The sequence below is a fragment of the Engystomops pustulosus genome, chromosome 4 (genome assembly GCF_040894005.1).
Source record: "Engystomops pustulosus chromosome 4, aEngPut4.maternal, whole genome shotgun sequence".
Taxonomy (NCBI): Eukaryota; Metazoa; Chordata; class Amphibia; order Anura; family Leptodactylidae; genus Engystomops; species Engystomops pustulosus.
In genome coordinates this window covers 2338357-2361207 of record NC_092414.1, presented here as the reverse complement: position 1 = coordinate 2361207, position 22851 = coordinate 2338357, and the positions used below count along the sequence as shown (strand labels likewise).

The window sequence follows — 22851 nt, the reverse complement described above, 5'->3', positions numbered from 1 at the left end:
CAATCCTGGGCGTTTAATTCTTTAGGCACCGCAGCACCTAAAGGGTCACCCACCTCTCCACCCAGCCATCAGAACCACAGCGCTAGGTACAGGGGTGCCAATCGTCTCCTCTGCTCCCGTATCTAGGCGGTGTTCCTGGTTCTGTATCTAGGCGGTGTTCCTGGTTCTGTATCTAGGCGGTGTTCCTGGTTCTGTATCTAGGCGGTGTTCCTGGTTCTGTATCTAGGCGGTGTTCCTGGTTCTGTATCTAGGCGGTGTTCCTGGTTCTGTATCTAGGCGGTGTTCCTGGTTCTGTATCTAGGCGGTGTTCCTGGTTCTGTATCTAGGCGGTGTTCCTGGTTCTGTATCTAGGCGGTGTTCCTGGTTCTGTATCTAGGCGGTGTTCCTGGTTCTGTATCTAGGCGGTGTTCCTGGTTCTGTATCTAGGCGGTGTTCCTGGTTCTGTTACTGTATCTAGGTGGTGTCCCTATTGCTGATACAGTCCCAGTCTGGACACCCGGACATTTCAGCCCCACAATACGACGGGTCATGAAGTGGATTATTGCCCTGGGGCACTTACTGCTCATCACTGGTGACTCCACCTTGTAGAAGGGACCTCCTGGTGTCAGGATGTCACAGATATTGCCATCTCCTCCTCTTCAGGCCTGAAGACTCCAGACTGTGGAGAGAAGAGAGGAGATAACTGACTGGGATGATGAGGATCACTGGCAGGATGATGGGAGTTGTCACCTGTGCTACAGCGCTCACAGTGAATGAGACTAAATAAACAGAGAAGACAATGGTTTCCATTGTCCTCCGTGCAGTCCCAGAAGTAGTCACAATATCCCACGATGCACCTCCCCCCCCCCCTCCGCGAGGTCAGGAAGAAGCCGTTCAACCTATAGAGATTGTAGAGGAGCGCAGCCCCACATCTGGGCACGCCTGGTACTGCAGCTGAAGTGGACACAGCATGGAGAGCGCTGGGGTCATCCCAAAGAACCCCCCCAAGAACTGAGGAGATGCAGCAGGACCCCCTGCCAGTGAGGAGCCACTCATGAGGAGCAGCAGGACCCCCTGCCAGTGAGGAGCCACCCATGAGGAGCAGCAGGACCCCCTGCCACTGAGGAGCCACACATGAGGAGCAGCAGGATCCCCTGCCACTGAGGAGCCACCCATGAGGAGCAGCAGGATCCCCTGCCACTGAGGAGCCACCCATGAGGAGCAGCAGGACCCCCTGCCAGTGAGGAGCCACCCATGAGGAGCAGCAGGACCCCCTGCCAGTGAGGAGCCACCCATGAGGAGCAGCAGGACCCCCTGCCAGTGAGGAGCCACCCATGAGGAGCAGCAGGACCCCCTGCCAGTGAGGAGCAACACATGAGGAGCAGCAGGACCCCCTGCCAGTGAGGAGCCACACATGAGGAGCAACACATGAGGAGCAGCAGAACCCCCTGCCAGTGAGGAGCCACACATGAGGAGCAGCAGAACCCCCTGCCAGTGAGGAGCCACCCATGAGGAGCAGCAGGACCCCCTGCCACTGAGGAGCCACACATGAGAAGCAGCAGGACCCCCTGCCACTGAGGAGCCACACATGAGAAGCAGCAGGACCCCCTGCCACTGAGGAGCCACACATGAGAAGCAGCAGGACCCCCTGCCACTGAGGAGCCACACATGAGAAGCAGCAGGACCCCCTGCCACTGAGGAGCCACACATGAGGAGCAGCAGGACCCCTGCCACTGAGGAGCCACACATGAGGAGCAGCAGGACCCCCTGCCACTGAGGAGCCACACATGAGGAGCAGCGGGACCCCCTGCCACTGAGGAGCCACCCATGAGGAGCAGCGGGACCCCCTGCCACTGAGGAGCCACCCATGAGGAGCAGCAGGACCCCCTGCCACTGAGGAGCCACACATGAGGAGCAGCGGGACCCCCTGACACTGAGGAGCCACACATGAGGAGCAGCGGGACCCCCTGCCACTGAGGAGCCACACATGAGGAGCAGCAGGATCCCCTGTCAGAGAGGAGCCACTCATGAGGAGCAGCAGGACCCCCTGTCAGAGAGGAGCCACCCATGAGGAGCAGCAGGACCCCCTGCCAGAGAGGAGCCACACATAAGGAGCAGCATGAGCCACACATGAGGAGCAGCAGGATCCCCTGTCAGAGAGGAGCCACCCATGAGGAGCAGCAGGACCCCCTGCCAGTGAGGAGCCACCCATGAGGAGCAGCAGGACCCCCTGCCAGAGAGGAGCCACCCATAAGGAGCAGCATGAGCCACACATGAGGAGCAGCAGGACCCCCTGCCACTGAGGAGCCACACATGAGGAGCAGAAGGACCCCCTGCCAGTGAGGAGCCACACATGAGGAGCAGAAGGACCCCATATCATGTGTAATAAGATTTCAGGTGTCCTCCGGGTCACCTTTGTCTTTAGAAAAGCTTCTTACACGTCTTATTCTGGTTTATTTAATGTCTGATGACAATGTCCTATTTATCTATATGGACGAGGAAGAAGAAAGGAGAAAGGAGAGTGTCGCCTGTCAGGAGGATCCTAGGGTGTCATGGCGAGACATCGGGTCTACTATAGGGCCCATACCTTCCTCACACTAAAGATGCCTATGCACAGAAGACAAAACATATATGGGGTGGGTGACTATCTCCCTAATAGAACCCATGGTGCAGCCCATTTTCCACCAGGTTATCACCCTGCAGCACCTATAATAAGTAAGTGTGCAGCATCCCCCGGCGGCCCCTATAATAATGCCGCAGCATCCCCCGGCGGCCCCTATAATAATGCCGCAGCATCCCCCGGCGGCCCCTATAATAAATGCCGCAGCATCCCACGGCGGCCCCTATAATAAATGCCGCAGCATCCCCCGGCGGCCCCTATAATAATGCCGCAGCATCCCCCGGCGGCCCCTATAATAATGCCGCAGCATCCCCCGGCGGCCCCTATAATAATGCCGCAGCATCCCCCGGCGGCCCCTATAATAAATGCCGCAGCATCCCCCGGCGGCCCCTATAATAATGCCACAGCATCCCCCGGCAGCCCCTATAATAAATGGGGCAGCATCCCCCGGCGGCCCCTATAATAATGCCACAGCATCCCCCGGCAGCCCCTATAATAAATGGGGCAGCATCCCCCGGCGGCCCCTATAATAATGCCGCAGCATCCCCTGGCGGCCCCTATAATAATGCTGCAGCATCCCCTGGCGGCCCCTATAATAATGCCGCAGCATCCCCTGGTGGCCCCTATAGTAATGCTGCTGCATCTCCTGGCGGCCCCTATAATAATGCCGCAGCATCCCCTGGCGGCCCCTATAATAATGCTGCAGCATCCCCCGGCGGCCCCTATAATAATGCCGCAGCATCCCCTGGTGGCCCCTATAATAATGCTGCAGCATCCCCTGGCGGCCCCTATAATAATGCCGCAGCATCCCCTGGTGGCCCCTATAATAATGCTGCAGCATCCCCCGGCGACCCCTATAATAATGCTGCAGCATCCCCCGGCGACCCCTATAATAATGCCGCAGCATCCCCCGGCAGCCCCTATAATAATGCTGCAGCATCCCCCGGCGACCCCTATAATAATGCTGTACCATTCCCGCCACCATATAATACTGTATTATCCTCCGCTGTCACATTGTAATATTGTATAATACCTCCTCCAACTGTATAATAATAATAACACCGCCATCATCTGCTCCACAGCAAACATCATTTGTAAATCAAATTTATGCCCAGACTTTACATATGAAGAAACAGTGACTCCTACCTACAGGAGCATCATGTCCATCAGCCCCCCCCGCCCAAAGAAAGATCGAGGAGAGCCCCAATCAGGCTGCGGGAGCCCAGGTAGTGGCATCCTCTGCATCCAGAGAGTATGGGGCTACATGATGTAGGAGACTCCCTCCAGGTGGTTGTGGGAGCCCAGGTAGTGGCATCCTCTGCATCCAGAGAGTATGGGGCCACATGATGTAGGAGACTCCCTCCAGGTGGTTGTGGGACCCCAGGTAGTGGCATCCTCTGCATCCAGAGAGTATGGGGCCACGTGATGTAGGAAACTCCCTCCAGGTGGTTGTGGGAGCCCAGGTAGTGGCATCCTCTGCATCCAGAGAGTATGGGGCCACATGATGTAGGAAACTCCCTCCAGGTGGTTGTGGGAGCCCAGGTAGTGGCATCCTCTGCATCCAGAGAGTATGGGGCCACATGATGTAGGAGACTCCCTCCAGGTGGTTGTGGGACCCCAGGTAGTGGCATCCTCTGCATCCAGAGAGTATGGGGCCACATGATGTAGGAGACTCCCTCCAGGTGGTTGTGGGACCCCAGGTAGTGGCATCCTCTGCATCCAGAGAGTATGGGGCCACGTGATGTAGGAGACTCCCTCCAGGTGGTTGTGGGAGCCCAGGTAGTGGCATCCTCTGCATCCAGAGAGTATGGGGCCACATGATGTAGGAGACTCCCTCCAGGTGGTTGTGGGAGTCCAGGTAGTGGCATCCTCTGCATCCAGAGAGTATGGGGCCACATGATGTAGGAGACTCCCTCCAGGTGGTTGTGGGACCCCAGGTAGTGGCATCCTCTGCATCCAGAGAGTATGGGGCCACGTGATGTTGGAAACTCCCTCCAGGTGGTTGTGGGAGCCCAGGTAGTGGCATCCTCTGCATCCAGAGACTATGGGGCCACATGATGTAGGAAACTCCCTCCAGGTGGTTGTGGGAGCCCAGGTAGTGGCATCCTCTGCATCCAGAGAGTATGGGGCCACATGATGTAGGAGACTCCCTCCAGGTGGTTGTGGGAGCCCAGGTAGTGGCATCCTCTGCATCCAGAGAGTATGGGGCCACATGATGTAGGAAACTCCCTCCAGGTGGTTGTGGGAGCCCAGGTAGTGGCATCCTCTGCATCCAGAGAGTATGGGGCCACATGATGTAGGAGACTCCCTCCAGGTGGTTGTGGGAGCCCAGGTAGTGGCATCCTCTGCATCCAGAGACTATGGGGCCACATGATGTAGGAGACTCCCTACAGGTGGTTGTGGGAGCCCAGGTAGTAGCATCCTCTGCATCCAGAGAGTATGAGGCCACATTATGTAGGAGACTCCCTCCAGGTGGTTGTGGGAGCCCAGGTAGTAGCATCCTCTGCATCCAGAGAGTATGGGGCCACATGATGTAGGAAACTCCCTCCAGGTGGTTGTGGGAGCCCAGGTAGTGGCATCCTCTGCATCCAGAGAGTATGGGGCCACATGATGTAGGAAACTCCCTCCAGGTGGTTGTGGGAGCCCAGGTAGTGGCATCCTCTGCATCCAGAGAGTATGGGGCCACATGATGTAGGAGACTCCCTCCAGGTGGTTGTGGGAGCCCAGGTAGTGGCATCCTCTGCATCCAGAGAGTATGGGGCCACGTGATGTAGGAGACTCCCTCCAGGTGGTTGTGGGAGCCCAGGTAGTGGCATCCTCTGCATCCAGAGAGTATGGGGCCACATGATGTAGGAGACTCCCTCCAGGTGGTTGTGGGAGCCCAGGTAGTGGCATCCTCTGCATCCAGAGACTATGGGGCCACATGATGTAGGAGACTCCCTACAGGTGGTTGTGGGAGCCCAGGTAGTAGCATCCTCTGCATCCAGAGAGTATGAGGCCACATGATGTAGGAGACTCCCTCCAGGTGGTTGTGGGAGCCCAGGTAGTGGCATCCTCTGCATCCAGAGAGTATGGGGCCACATGATGTAGGAGACTCCCTCCAGGTGGTTGTGGGAGCCCAGGTAGTGGCATCCTCTGCATCCAGAGAGTATGGGGCCACATGATGTAGGAGACTCCCTCCAGGTGGTTGTGGGAGCCCAGGTAGTGGCATCCTCTGCATCCAGAGAGTATGGGGCCACATGATGTAGGAAACTCCCTCCAGGTGGTTGTGGGAGCCCAGGTAGTGGCATCCTCTGCATCCAGAGACTATGGGGCCACATGATGTAGGAGACTCCCTCCAGGTGGTTGTGGGAGCCCAGGTAGTAGCATCCTCTGCATCCAGATAGTATGGGGCCACGTGATGTAGGAGACTCCCTCCAGGTGGTTGTGGGAGCCCAGGTAGTGGCATCCTCTGCATCCAGAGACTATGGGGCCACGTGATGTAGGAGACTCCCTCCAGGTGGTTGTGGGAGCCCAGGTAGTGGCATCCTCTGCATCCAGAGAGTATGGGGCCAAGTGATGGCGGCCACTTTTCCTCCTTGGATCACCCTATGGTGGGGTCACATGTTGGTGGTCCCTGTAGCCTCCTGCATCATCCCCAGTGTGGTACGTGTCCGCTCTTCACATGACAATCATAGAAGGCCTATGACTGCAGCAAAACTAAGCAGCATCTCCTTCCACACGTTGGAGGCCGGGCTCATCGTACAATTTGAGGACGTAGAGGTCCAGCCTCAGAGACATCAGTGGCACTCGCCACACATACAGGGGGGGGGGGCCCGGCACTCGCCACACATACAGGGGGGGGGGCGGCACTCGCCACACATACAGGGGGGGGGGGCGGCACTCGCCACACATACAGGGGGGGGGGCAGGGCGCTCGCCACACATACAGGGGGGGGGGGCAGGGCGCTCGCCACACATACAGGGGGGGGGGCAGGGCGCTCGCCACACATACAGGGGGGGGGCAGGGCGCTCGCCACACATACAGGGGGGGGGCAGGGCGCTCGCCACACATACAGGGGGGGGGGGCAGGGCGCTCGCCACACATACAGGGGGGGGGCCCGGCACTCGCCACACATACAGGGGGGGGGGCCCGGCACTCGCCACACATACAGGGGGGGGGGGCCCGGCACTCGCCACACATACAGGGGGGGGGGGCCCGGCACTCGCCACACATACAGGGGGGGGGGGCCCGGCACTCGCCACACATACAGGGGGGGGGGGCCCGGCACTCGCCACACATACAGGGGGGGGGGCCCGGCACTCGCCACACATACAGGGGGGGGGGCCCGGCACTCGCCACACATACAGGGGGGGGCCCGGCACTCGCCACACATACAGGGGGGGGGGGCCCGGCACTCGCCACACATACAGGGGGGGGGCCCGGCACTCGCCACACATACAGGGGGGGGGCCCGGCACTCGCCACACATACAGGGGGGGGGCCCGGCACTCGCCACACATACAGGGGGGGGGGCCCGGCACTCGCCACACATACAGGGGAGGGGGCCCGGCACTCGCCACACATACAGGGGGGGGGCCCGGCACTCGCCACACATACAGGGGGGGGGGCCCGGCACTCGCCACACATACAGGGGGGGGGGCCCGGCACTCGCCACACATACAGGGGAGGGGGGGCCCGGCACTCGCCACACATACAGGGGAGGGGGGGCCCGGCACTCGCCACACATACAGGGGGGGGGCCCGGCACTCGCCACACATACAGTACAATACACCCACAGTTTACAACCTCAAGGAGAGACAGCCACCTCAAGGGGGCCCCCAGACATTGTAAAGGGAACAAAATGTTTCGTTAAAATCTAAAACCTCACCTCCCCAGAAGCAGCTGCTTGTAGAGGTAACGCTCGCCCGTCGCGTACTGACTGTAATGTCCCAAGATAAGTAACAAGAAGTGGTAAAAGAGTAACCAAGGAATTTATGACACCTTCCTGCGTCAGAGCCGGGACACCACCCGCACATAAAATCTACTCTACACCCACCAGAGGGTCACACACCAAACGTCCTTCCACACACGTAATGACTTCAGCATGAAGAGACCCCTAGCTGAACCATCACTGGGAAAAGTCCCTCACTAAATCCAGGTACCCAACACCGCGTGGGCCCGAGCACGGCCCGGACACCCCGGGGTGAGAAGTCCCACACAGAGGACCAAGTGAGCACCCCAATAGCCCAAACATGGAAGAAAACAAGAACCAGTGAGTTAGTAATGCCGGGGACCGGGAGCGTCAGGTGCCACCAAGGCCGGGGACCGGGAGCGTCAGGTGCCACCAAGGCCGGGGACCGGGAGCGTCAGGTGCCACCAAGGCCGGGGACCGGGAGCGTCAGGTGCCACCAAGGCCGGGGACCGGGAGCGTCAGGTGCCACCAAGGCCGGGGACCGGGAGCGTCAGGTGCCACCAAGGCCGGGGACCGGGAGCGTCAGGTGCCACCAAGGCCAGGTACTACTAATGCCCAGTACTAGGAGTGTCAGGTGCTTCTAATGCTGGGTACTGGGAGTGACCAGGTAGTAGCTCTGCAAGGTACCAATAAGGCCGGCTACTAATAAGGCCGGCTACTAATAAGGCCGGCTACTAATAAGGCCGGCTACTAGTAAACTTAAGCCAGATACAGGGAAAGTCAGGTACTGGTAATGCCAGGTGGTAGCAATGACAGGTAAGGCACAGAGATCTGTGTGCTGAGAATGCTAGGGGCTGGGAATGGCGCAGTGATCTTTGTACTGGTAATTTCAGGTACTAATAATGCCAGGTGTGGCGCTGTGATATTTGTGCTAGGTGATGCCAGGTACAGGTAACGCCAGGTGAGGTTCAGTGATCACTATACTACTAACGCCAGGTACAGGTAATGCCAGGTGAGGTGTAGTGATCATTATACTACTAACGCCAGGTACAGGTAACGCCAGGTGAGGTGCAGTGATCATTATACTAGTAACGCCAGGTACAGGTAACGCCAGGTGAGGTGCAGTGATCATTATACTAGTAACGCCAGGTACAGGTAACGCCAGGTGAGGTGCAGTGATCATAATACTACTAACGCCAGGTACAGGTAACGCCAGGTGAGGTGCAGTGATCATTATACTAGTAACGCCAGGTACAGGTAACGCCAGGTGAGGTGTAGTGATCATTATACTAGTAACGCCAGGTACAGGTAATGCCAGGTGAGGTGTAGTGATCATTATACTACTAACGCCAGGTACAGGTAACGCCAGGTGAGGTGCAGTGATCATAATACTACTAACGCCAGGTACAGGTAACGCCAGGTGAGGTGCAGTGATCATTATACTAGTAACGCCAGGTACAGGTAACGCCAGGTGAGGTGTAGTGATCATTATACTAGTAACGCCAGGTACAGGTAATGCCAGGTGAGGTGTAGTGATCATTATACTACTAACGCCAGGTACAGGTAACGCCAGGTGAGGTGCAGTGATCATAATACTACTAACGCCAGGTACAGGTAACGCCAGGTGAGGTGCAGTGATCATTATACTAGTAACGCCAGGTACAGGTAACGCCAGGTGAGGTGTAGTGATCATTATACTAGTAACGCCAGGTACAGGTAATGCCAGGTGAGGTGTAGTGATCATTATACTAGTAACGCCAGGTACAGGTAACGCCAGGTGAGGTGCAGTGATCATTATACTACTAACGCCAGGTACAGGTAACGCCAGGTGAGGTGCAGTGATCATTATACTAGTAACGCCAGGTACAGGTAATGCCAGGTGAGGTGTAGTGATCATTATACTAGTAACGCCAGGTACAGGTAACGCCAGGTGAGGTGTAGTGATCATTATACTACTAACACCAGGTACAGGTAACGCCAGGTGAGGTTCAGTGATCACTATACTACTAACGCCAGGTACAGGTAATGCCAGGTGAGGTGTAGTGATCATTATACTACTAACGCCAGGTACAGGTAACGCCAGGTGAGGTGCAGTGATCATTATACTACTAACGCCAGGTACAGGTAACGCCAGGTGAGGTGTAGTGATCATTATACTAGTAACGCCAGGTACAGGTAACGCCAGGTGAGGTGTAGTGATCATTATACTAGTAACGCCAGGTACAGGTAACGCCAGGTGAGGTGCAGTGATCATTATACTAGTAACGCCAGGTACAGGTAACGCCAGGTGAGGTGTAGTGATCATTATACTAGTAACGCCAGGTACAGGTAACGCCAGGTACAAGTAACGCCAGGTACAGGTAACGCCAGGTGAGGTGTAGTGATCATTATACTACTAACACCAGGTACAGGTAACGCCAGGTGAGGTGCAGTGATCATTATACTAGTAACACCATGTACTAGGAATGCTAGGTGGTGCTAACGTCAGGTACTTGTAACGCCAGGTACTGATAATAACAAGTACTTGGAATGCCAGGTGGTGGTAACGCCAGGTGAGGTGCAATGATCATTATACTAGTAACACCAAGTACTGATAATCCCAGGTACTAGTGACGCCAGGTACTGATAATCCCAGGTACTGGTGACGCCAGGTACTGATAATCCCAGGTACTAGTGAAGCCAGGTGAGGCATAGTGATCATCATACTAGTAAAACCAGGTACAGGTAACGCCAGGTACTAGTGACGCCAGGTACTGTTAATCCAAGGCACTAGTGACACCAGGTACTGTTAATCCAAGGTACTAGTGACACCTGGTACAGGTAACGCCAGGTACTGATAATCCCAGGTACAGGTAACACCAGGTACTGATAATCCCAGGTACTAGTGACGCCAGGTGAGGCGCGGTGATCATTGTACTAGTAACGCCAGGTACAGGTAACGCCAGGTACAGGTAACGCCAGGTACAGGTAACGCCAGGTACAGGTAACGCCAGGTGAGGTGTAGTGATCATTATACTAGTAACGCCAGGTACAGGTAACGCCAGGTGAGGTGCAGTGATCATTATACTAGTGACGCCAGGTACTGATAATCCCAGGTACTAGTGACGCCAGGTACTGATAATCCCAGGTACTAGTGAAGCCAGGTGAGGCGTAGTGATCATCATACTAGTAAAACCAGGTACAGGTAACGCCAGGTACTAGTGACGCCAGGTACTGTTAATCCAAGGCACTAGTGACACCAGGTACTGTTAATCCAAGGTACTAGTGACACCAGGTACTGTTAATCCAAGGTACTAGTGACACCAGGTACAGGTAACGCCAGGTACTGATAATCCCAGGTACTAGTGATGCCAGGTACAGGTAACACCAGGTACTGATAATCCCAGGTACTAGTGAAGCCAGGTGAGGCGCGGTGATCATTGTACTATTAACGCCAGGTACAGGTAACGCCAGGTACAGGTAACGCCAGGTGAGGTGCAGTGATCATTATACTAGTAACGCCAGGTACTAGTGACGCTAGGTGAGGCGCGGTGATCATTATACTAGTAACGCCAGGTACTGATAATCCCAGGTACTAGTGACGCTAGGTGAGGCGCGGTGATCATTGTACTAGTAACGCCAGGTACAGGTAACGCCAGGTGAGGTGCAGTGATCATTATACTAGTAACGCCAGGTACAGGTAACGCCAGGTACTAGTGACACCAGGTGAGGCGCAGCGATCATTGTACTAGTAACGCCAGGTACTAGTGACACCAGGTGAGGCGCGGTGATCATTATACTAGTAACGCCAGGTATGATAATCCCAGGTACTAGTGACGCTAGGTGAGGCGCGGTGATCATTGTACTAGTAACGCCAGGTACAGGTAACGCCAGGTGAGGTGCAGTGATCATTATACTAGTAACGCCAGGTACAGGTAACGCCAGGTACTAGTGACACCAGGTGAGGCGCAGCGATCATTGTACTAGTAACGCCAGGTACTAGTGACACCAGGTGAGGCGCGGTGATCATTATACTAGTAACGCCAGGTATGATAATCCCAGGTACTAGTGACGCTAGGTGAGGCGCGGTGATCATTGTACTAGTAACGCCAGGTACAGGTAACGCCAGGTGAGGTGCAGTGATCATTATACTAGTAACACCAAGTACTGATAATCCCAGGTACTAGTGACGCCAGGTACTGATAATCCCAGGTACTAGTGACACCAGGTGAGGCGCGGTGATCATTATACTAGTAACGCCAGGTATGATAATCCCAGGTACTAGTGACACCAGGTGAGGCGCAGCGATCATTGTACTAGTAACGCCAGGTACTAGTGACACCAGGTGAGGCGCGGTGATCATTATACTAGTAACACCAGGTATGATAATCCCAGGTACTAGTGACGCCAGGTGAGGCGCGGTGATCATTATACTAGTAACGCCAGGTACAGGTAACGCCAGGTACAGGTAACGCCAGGTGTGGTACGGTGATCATTATACTAGTAACGCCAGGTACTGATAATCCCAGGTACTAGTGACGCCAGGTACAGGTAATGCCAGGTGAGGCGCGGTGATCATTGTACTAGTAACACCAGGTACAGGTAACGCCAGGTACTAGTGACACCAGGTGAGGCGCAGCGATCATTGTACTAGTAACGCCAGGTACAGGTAACGCCAGGTACTAGTGACGCCAGGTGAGGCGCGGTGATCATTGTACTAGTAACGCCAGGTACAGGTAACGCCAGGTGAGGCGCGGTGATCATTATACTAGTAACACCAGGCAAGGTAACGCCAGGTACTAGTGACACCAGGTGAGGCGCAGCGATCATTGTACTGGTAACATGAAGCACAGAGACGTCTCATGGCGTCAGAGAAGCTGCTGCACAATCCAGGAAATGTTCAGCAGGATCCAGGAATATGGCGGCTTTCCGGAGGAATCCCGGAGCGATCCGGCCACATCCCGGCTCCTGCAGGGGATCACAGCAATAACAAGAATAAGAGCTTTCTACTTACATGGAGCTGATCCCGAGCTGCACAAAGACTGGAGCTGCTCCGGAGAAGTGATTAATCATTAATACAGAACAGGAGTCCGGGGGAGGGGAGAGGAGGCAGCGGATAACCTCTTACTGACTACAACTCCCAACACACAGCAAGCATCATCTACTGAGCAGCACAGCACTCAGAGTTACCCTATCATCACCCCCATCATCTTACACCATCATCACCCCCATCATATTACACCATCATCACCCCCATCATCTTACACCATCATCACCTCCATCATATTACACCCATCATCACCCCCATCATATTACACCATCATCACCCCCATCATATTACACCATCATCACCCCCATCATATTACACCATCATCACCCCCATCATATTACACCATCATCACCCCCATCATATTACACCATCATCACCCCCATCATATACACCATCATCACCTCCATCATATTACACCATCATCACCCCCATCATATTACACCATCATCACCCCCATCATATTACACCATCATCACCCCCATCATATTACACCATCATCACCCCCATCATATTACACCATCATCACCTCCATCATATTACACCATCATCACCCCCATCATATTACACCATCATCACCCCCATCATATTACACCATCATCACCCCCATCATATTACACCATCATCACCCCCATCATATTACGCCATCATCACCCCCATCATATTACACCATCATCACCCCCATCATATTACACCATCATCACCTCCATCATATTACACCATCATCACCCCCATCATATTACACCATCATCACCCCCATCATATTACACCATCATCACCCCCATCATATTACACCATCATCACCCCCATCATATTACACCATCATCACCCCCATCATATTACACCATCATCACCCCCATCATATTACACCATCATCACCCCCATCATATTACACCATCATCACCCCCATCATATTACACCATCATCACCTCCATCATATTACACCCATCACCCCCATCATATTACACCATCATCACCCCCATCATATTACACCCATCATCACCTCCATCATATTACACCCATCATCACCTCCATCATATTACACCCATCACCCCCATCATATTACACCATCATCACCCCCATCATATTACACCATCATCACCCCCATCATATTACACCATCATCACCTCCATCATATTACACCATCATCACCTCCATCATATTACACCATCATCACCCCCATCATATTACACCATCATCACCTCCATCATATTACACCATCATCACCCCCATCATATTACACCATCATCACCCCCATCATATTACACCCATCATCACCCCCATCATATTACACCATCATCACCCCCATCATATTACACCATCATCACCCTCATCATATTACACCATCATCACCCCCATCATATTACACCATCATCACCTCCATCATATTACACCATCATCACCCCCATCATATTACACCATCATCACCCCCATCATATTACACCCATCATCACCCCCATGCATATTACACCATCATCACCCCCATCATATTACACCATCATCACCCTCATCATATTACACCATCATCACCCCCATCATATTACACCATCATCACCCTCATCATATTACACCATCATCACCCCCATCATATTACACCATCATCACCCCCATCATTATTACACCATCATCACCCCCATCATATTACACCATCATCACCCCCATCATATTACACCATCATCACCTCCATCATATTACACCATCATCACCTCCATCATATTACACCCATCACCCCCATCATATTACACCATCATCACCCCCATCATATTACACCCATCATCACCTCCATCATATTACACCCATCATCACCTCCATCATATTACACCCATCACCCCCATCATATTACACCATCATCACCCCCATCATATTACACCATCATCACCCCCATCATATTACACCATCATCACCCCCATCATATTACACCATCATCACCTCCATCATATTACACCCATCACCCCCATCATATTACACCATCATCACCCCCATCATATTACACCCATCATCACCTCCATCATATTACACCCATCATCACCTCCATCATATTACACCCATCACCCCCATCATATTACACCATCACCCCCATCATATTACACCCATCATCACCCCCATCATATTACACCATCATTACCCCCATCATATTACACCATCATCACCCCCATCATATTACACCATCATCACCCCCATCATATTACACCATCATCACCCCCATCATATTACACCATCACCTCCATCATATTACTCCATCATCACCCCCATCATATTACACCATCATCACCTCCATCATATTACACCATCATCACCCCCATCATATTACACCATCATCACCCCCATCAATTACACCATCATCACCCCCATCATATTACACCATCACCTCCATCATATTACACCCATCATCACCCCCATCATATTACACCATCATCACCCCCATCATATTACACCACCATCACCTCCATCATATACACCATCATCACCTCCATCATATTACACCATCATCACCTCCATCATATTACACCCATCATCACCTCCATCATATTACACCATCATCACCCCCATCATATTACACCATCATCACCCCCATCATATTACACCATCATCACCTCCATCATATTACACCATCATCACCCCCATCATATTACACCATCATCACCTCCATCATATTACACCATCATCACCCCCATCATATTACACCATCATTACCCCCATCATCTTACACCATCATCACCCCCATCATATTACACCATCATCACCCCCATCATATTACACCATCATCACCCCCATCATATTACACCATCATTACCCCCATCATATTACACCATCATCACCCCCATCATATTACACCATCATCACCCCCATCATATTACACCCATCATCAACTCCATCATATTACACCATCATCACCCCCATCATATTACACCATCATCACCCCCATCATATTACACCATCATCACCCCAATCATATTACACCATCATCACCCCCATCATATTACACCCATCACCCCCATCATATTACACCATCATCACCCCCATCATCTTACACCATCATCACCCCCATCATATTACACCATCATCACCCCCATCATATTACACCATCATCACCCCCATCATATTACACCATCATCACCCCCATCATATTACACCATCATCACCCCCATCATATTACACCATCATCACCTCCATCATATTACACCATCATCACCCCCATCATATTACACCATCATCACCCCCATCATATTACACCATCATCACCCCCATCATATTACACCCATCACCCCCATCATATTACACCATCATCACCCCCATCATCTTACACCATCATCACCTCCATCATATTCCCCATCATATTACACATCATCACCTCCATCATATTACACCATCATCACCCCCATCATATTACAAGTTGTCGCATCATCACCCCCATCATATTACACCATCATCACCCCCATCATATTACACCATCATCACCCCCATCATATTACACCATCATCACCTCCATCATATTACACCATCATCACCCCCATCATATTACACCATCATCACCCCCATCATATTACACCATCATCACCCCCATCATATTACACCATCATCACCCCATCATATTACACCATCATCACCCCCATCATATTACACCATCATCACCTCCATCATATTACACCATCATCACCCCCATCATATTACACCATCATCACCTCCATCATATTACACCATCATCACCCCCATCATATTACACCATCATCACCTCCATCATATTACACCATCATCACCCCCATCATATTACACCATCATCACCCCCATCATATTACACCATCATCACCCCCATCATATTACACCATCATCACCCCCATCATATTACACCATCATCACCTCCATCATATTACACCATCATCACCCCCATCATATTACACCATCATTACCCCCATCATATTACACCATCATCACCCCCATCATATTACACCATCATCACCCCCATCATATTACACCATCATCACCTCCATCATATTACACCATCATCACCCCCAACATATTACACCATCATCACCCCCATCATATTACACCATCATCACCTCCATCATATTACACCATCATCACCTCCATCATATTACACCATCATCACCCCCATCATATTACACCATCATCACCTCCATCATATTACACCATCATCACCTCCATCATATTACCCATCATCACCCCCATCATATTACACCATCATCACCTCCATCATATTACACCATCATCACCCCATCATATTACACCATCATCACCCCCATCATATTACACCATCATCACCCCCATCATATTACACCATCATCACCTCCATCATATTACACCATCATCACCCCAATCATATTACACCATCATCACCCCCATCATATTACACCATCATCACCCCATCATATTACACCATCATCACCCCCATCATATTACACCATCATCACCCCATCATATACACCATCATCACCCCCATCATATTACACCATCATCACCCCCATCATATTACACCATCATCACCCCCATCATATTACACCATCATCACCTCCATCATATTACACCATCATCACCCCCATCATATTACACCATCATCACCCCCATCATATTACACCATCATCACCCCCATCATATTACACCATCATCACCCCCATCATATTACACCATCATCACCCCAATCATCATATTACACCATCATCACCCCCATCATATTACACCATCATCACCTCCATCATATTACACCATCATCACCCCCATCATATTACACCATCATCACCTCCATCATATTACACCATCATCAACCCCCATCATATTACACCATCATCACCCCCATCATATTACACCATCATCACCTCCATCATATTACACCATCATCACCCCCATCATATTACACCATCATCACCCCCATCATATTACACCATCATCACCCCATCATATTACACCATCATCACCCCCATCATATTACACCATCATCACCCCCATCATATTACACCATCATCACCCCCATCATATTACACCATCATCACCTCCATCATATTACACCATCATCACCCCCATCATATTACACCATCATCACCTCCATCATATTACACCATCATCACCCCCATCATATTACACCATCATCACCCCCATCATATTACACCATCATCACCTCCATCATATTACACCATCATCACCCCCATCATAGTACACCATCATCACCCTCATCATATTACACCATCATCACCCCCATCATATTACACCATCATCACCCCCATCATATTACACCATCATCACCCCCATCATATTACACCCATCATCACCCTCATCATATTACACCATCATCACCCCCATCATATTACACCATCATCACCCCCATCATATTACACCATCATCACCCTCATCATATTACACCATCATCACCCCCATCATATTACACCATCATCACCCCATCATATTACACCATCATCACCTCCATCATATTACACCATCATCACCTCCATCATATTACACCATCATCACCCCCATCATATTACACCATCATCACCTCCATCATATTACACCATCATCACCCCCATCATATTACACCATCATCACCTCCATCATATTACACCATCATCACCCCCATCATATTACACCATCATCACCCCCATCATATTACACCATCATCACCCCCATCATATTACACCATCATCACCCCCATCATATTACACCATCATCACCCCCATCATATTACACCATCATCACCCCCATCATATTACACCATCATCACCCCCATCATATTACACCATCATCACCTCCATCATATTACACCATCATCACCCCCATCATATTACACCATCATCACCTCCACATTACACCATCATCACCCCCATCATATTACACCATCATCACCCCCATCATATTACACCATCATCACCTCCACATTACACCATCATCACCCCCATCATATTACACCATCATCACCCCCATCATATTACACCATCATCACCCCCATCATATTACACCATCATCACCTCCACATTACACCATCATCACCCCCATCATATTACACCATCATCACCCCATCATATTTACACCATCATCACCCCCATCATATTACACCATCATCACCCCCATCATAATACACCATCATCACCCCCATCATATTACACCATCATCACCTCCATCATATTACACCATCATCACCCCCATCATATTACACCATCATCACCTCCATCATATTACACCATCACCTCCATCATATTACACCATCATCACCTCCATCATATTACACCATCATCACCTCCATCATATTACACTGCATCATCACCCCCATGCATATTACACCATCATCACCCCCATCATATTACACCATCATCACCTCCATCATATTACACCATCATCACCTCCCATCATATTACACCATCATCACCTCCATCATATTACACCATCATCACCCCCATCATATTACACCATCATCACCCCCATCATATTACACCATCATCACCCCCATCATATTACACCATCATCACCCCCATCATATTACACCCATCATCACCCCCATCATATTACACCATCATCACCCCCATCATATTACACCATCATCACCTCCATCATATTACACCATCATCACCCCATCGTATTACACCATCATCACCCCCATCATATTACACCATCATCACCCCATCATATTACACCATCATCACCCCATCATATTACACCATCATCACCCCCATCATATTACACCATCATCACCCCATCATATTACACCATCATCACCCCCATCATATTACACCATCATCACCCCCATCATATTACACCATCATCACCCCCATCATATTACACCATCATCACCCCCATCATATTACACCATCATCACCCCCATCATATTACACCATCATCACCCCCATCATATTACACCATCATCACCCCCATCATTTACAACCATCATCACCCCCATCATATTACACCATCATCACCCTCATCATATTACACCATCATCACCCCCATCATATTACACCATCATTACCCCCATCATATTACACCATCATCACCTCCATCATATTACACCATCATCACCCCCATCATATTACACCATCATCACCCCCATCATATTACACCATCATCACCTCCATCATATTACACCATCATCACCCCCATCATATTACACCATCATCACCCCCATCATATTACACCATCATCACCCCCATCATATTACACCATCATCACCCCCATCATATTACACCATCATCACCCCCATCATATTACACCATCATCACCCCCATCATATTACACCATCATCACCCCCATCATATTACACCATCATCACCCCCATCATATTACACCATCATCACCCCCATCATATTACACCATCATCACCCCCATCATATTACACCATCATCACCCCCATCATATTACACCATCATCACCCCCATCATATTACACCATCATCACCCCCATCATATTACACCATCATCACCTCCATCATATGTACACCATCATCACCCCATCATATTACACCATCATCACCTCCATCATATTACACCATCATCACCCCCATCATATTACACCATCATCACCTCCATCATATTACACCATCATCACCCCCATCATATTACACCATCATCACCTCCATCATATTACACCATCATCACCTCCATCATATTACACCATCATCACCTCCATCATATTACACCATCATCACCTCCATCATATTACACCATCATCACCCCCATCATATTACACCATCATCACCTCCATCATATTACACCATCATCACCTCCATCATATTACACCATCATCACCCCCATCATATTACACCATCATCACCCCCATCATATTACACCATCATCACCTCCATCATATTACACCATCATCACCCCCATCATATTACACCATCATCACCCCATCATATTACACCATCATCACCCCCATCATATTACACCATCATCACCCCATCATATTACACCATCATCACCCCCATCATATTACACCATCATCACCCCCATCATATTACACCATCATCACCCTCATCATATTACACCATCATCACCTCCATCATATTACACCATCATCACCTCCATCATATTACACCATCATCACCTCCATCATATTACACCATCATCACCCCCATCATATTACACCATCATCACCCCCATCATATTACACCATCATCACCCCCATCATATTACACCATCATCACCTCCATCATATTACACCATCATCACCTCCATCATATTACACCATCATCACCTCCATCATATTACACCATCATCACCTCCAATTACACCATCATCACCCCCATCATATTACACCATCATCACCCCCATCATATTACACCATCACCCCCATCATATTACACCATCATCACCCCCATCATAATTACACCATCATCACCTCCATCATATTACACCATCATCACCCCCATCATATTACACCATCATTACCCCCATCATATTACACCATCATCACCCCCATCATATTACACCATCATCACCCCCATCATATTACACCATCATTACCCCCATCATATTACACCATCATCACCCCCATCATATTACACCATCATCACCCCCATCATATTACACCATCATCACCCCTCATCATATTACACCCATCATCACCCCCATCATATTACACCATCATCACCCTCATCATATTACACCATCATCACCCTCATCATATTACACCCATCATCACCCCCATCATATTACACCATCATCACCCCCATCATATTACACCATCATCACCTCCATCATATTACACCATCATCACCCCATCCATATTACACCATCATCACCTCCATCATATTACACCATCATCACCCCCATCATATTACACCATCATCACCTCCATCATATTACACCATCATCACCTCCATCATATTACACCCATCATCACCCCCATCATATTACACCATCATCACCCCCATCATATTACACCATCATCACCCCCATCATATTACACCATCATCACCCCCATCATATTACACCATCATCACCCCCATCATATTACACCATCATCACCCCCATCATATTACACCATCATCACCCCATCATATTACACCATCATCACCCCCATCATATTACACCATCATCACCCCCATCATATTACACCATCATCACCCCATCATATTACACAATCATCACCCTCCATCATATTACACCATCATCACCCCCATCATATTACACCATCATCACCCCCATCATATTACACCATCATCACCCCATCATATTACACCATCATCACCCCCATCATATTACACCATCATCATCACCCCATCATATTACACCATCATCACCCCCATCATATTACACCATCATCACCCCCATCATATTACACCATCATCACCCCATCATATTACACCATCATCACCCCCATCATATTACACCATCATCACCCCCATCATATTACACCATCATCACCCCCATCATATTACACCATCATCACCCCCATCATATTACAACCATCATCACCCCCATCATATTACACCATCATCACCCCCATCATATTACACCATCATCACCCCCATCATATTACACCATCATCAACCCCCATCATATTACACCATCATCACCCCCATCATATTACACCATCATCACCCCCATCATATTACACCATCATCACCCCCATCATATTACACCATCATCACCCCCATCATATTACACCATCATCACCCCCATCATATTACACCATCATCACCCCCATCATATTACACCATCATCACCCCCATCATATTACACCATCATCACCTCCATCATATTACACCATCATCACCCCCATCATATTACACCATCATCACCCCCATCATATTACACCATCAACACCCCATCATATTACACCATCATCACCCCCATCATATTACACCATCATCACCCCCATCATATTACACCATCATCACCCCCATCATATTACACCATCATCACCCCCATCATATTACACCATCATCACCCCCATCATATTACACCATCATCACCCCCATCATATTACACCATCATCACCCCATCATATTACACCATCATCACCCCCATCATATTACACCATCATCACCCCCATCATATTACACCATCATCACCCCCATCATATTACACCATCATCACCCCCATCATATTACACCATCATCACCCCCATCATATTACACCATCATCACCCCCATCATATTACACCAATCATCACCCCCATCATATTACACCATCATCACCTCCATCATATTACACCATCATCACCCCCATCATATTACACCATCATCACCCCCATCATATTACACCATCATCACCCCCATCATATTACACCATCATCACCCCCATCATATTACACCATCATCACCCCCATCATATTACACCATCATCACCCCATCATATTACACCATCATCACCCCCATCATATTACACCA

General features: G+C 50.1%; 1 protein-coding gene across 11 annotated transcripts in view; it reads right to left on the bottom strand.

Annotated features, from left to right (window-relative positions):
* The window catches only part of LOC140125902 (epidermal growth factor receptor kinase substrate 8-like), a 110581-nt gene extending 98000 nt beyond the window's left edge, over window positions 1-12581 (bottom strand). For 8 of the 11 annotated variants that reach the window (XM_072144789.1, XM_072144791.1, XM_072144792.1 and 5 more), the window contains exon 1: window positions 12486-12581. In XM_072144789.1, coding sequence (XP_072000890.1) covers window positions 12486-12544 — 59 coding nt within the window. In that variant the 5' untranslated portion in view covers window positions 12545-12581. Of the gene's footprint in view, window positions 1-559; window positions 659-7468; window positions 7496-12485 lie in introns of those variants that run through there. The other 3 variants (XM_072144794.1, XM_072144795.1, XM_072144796.1) reach the window with 3 other exon arrangements.
* Window positions 12582-22851: the final 10270 nt, after the last annotated feature.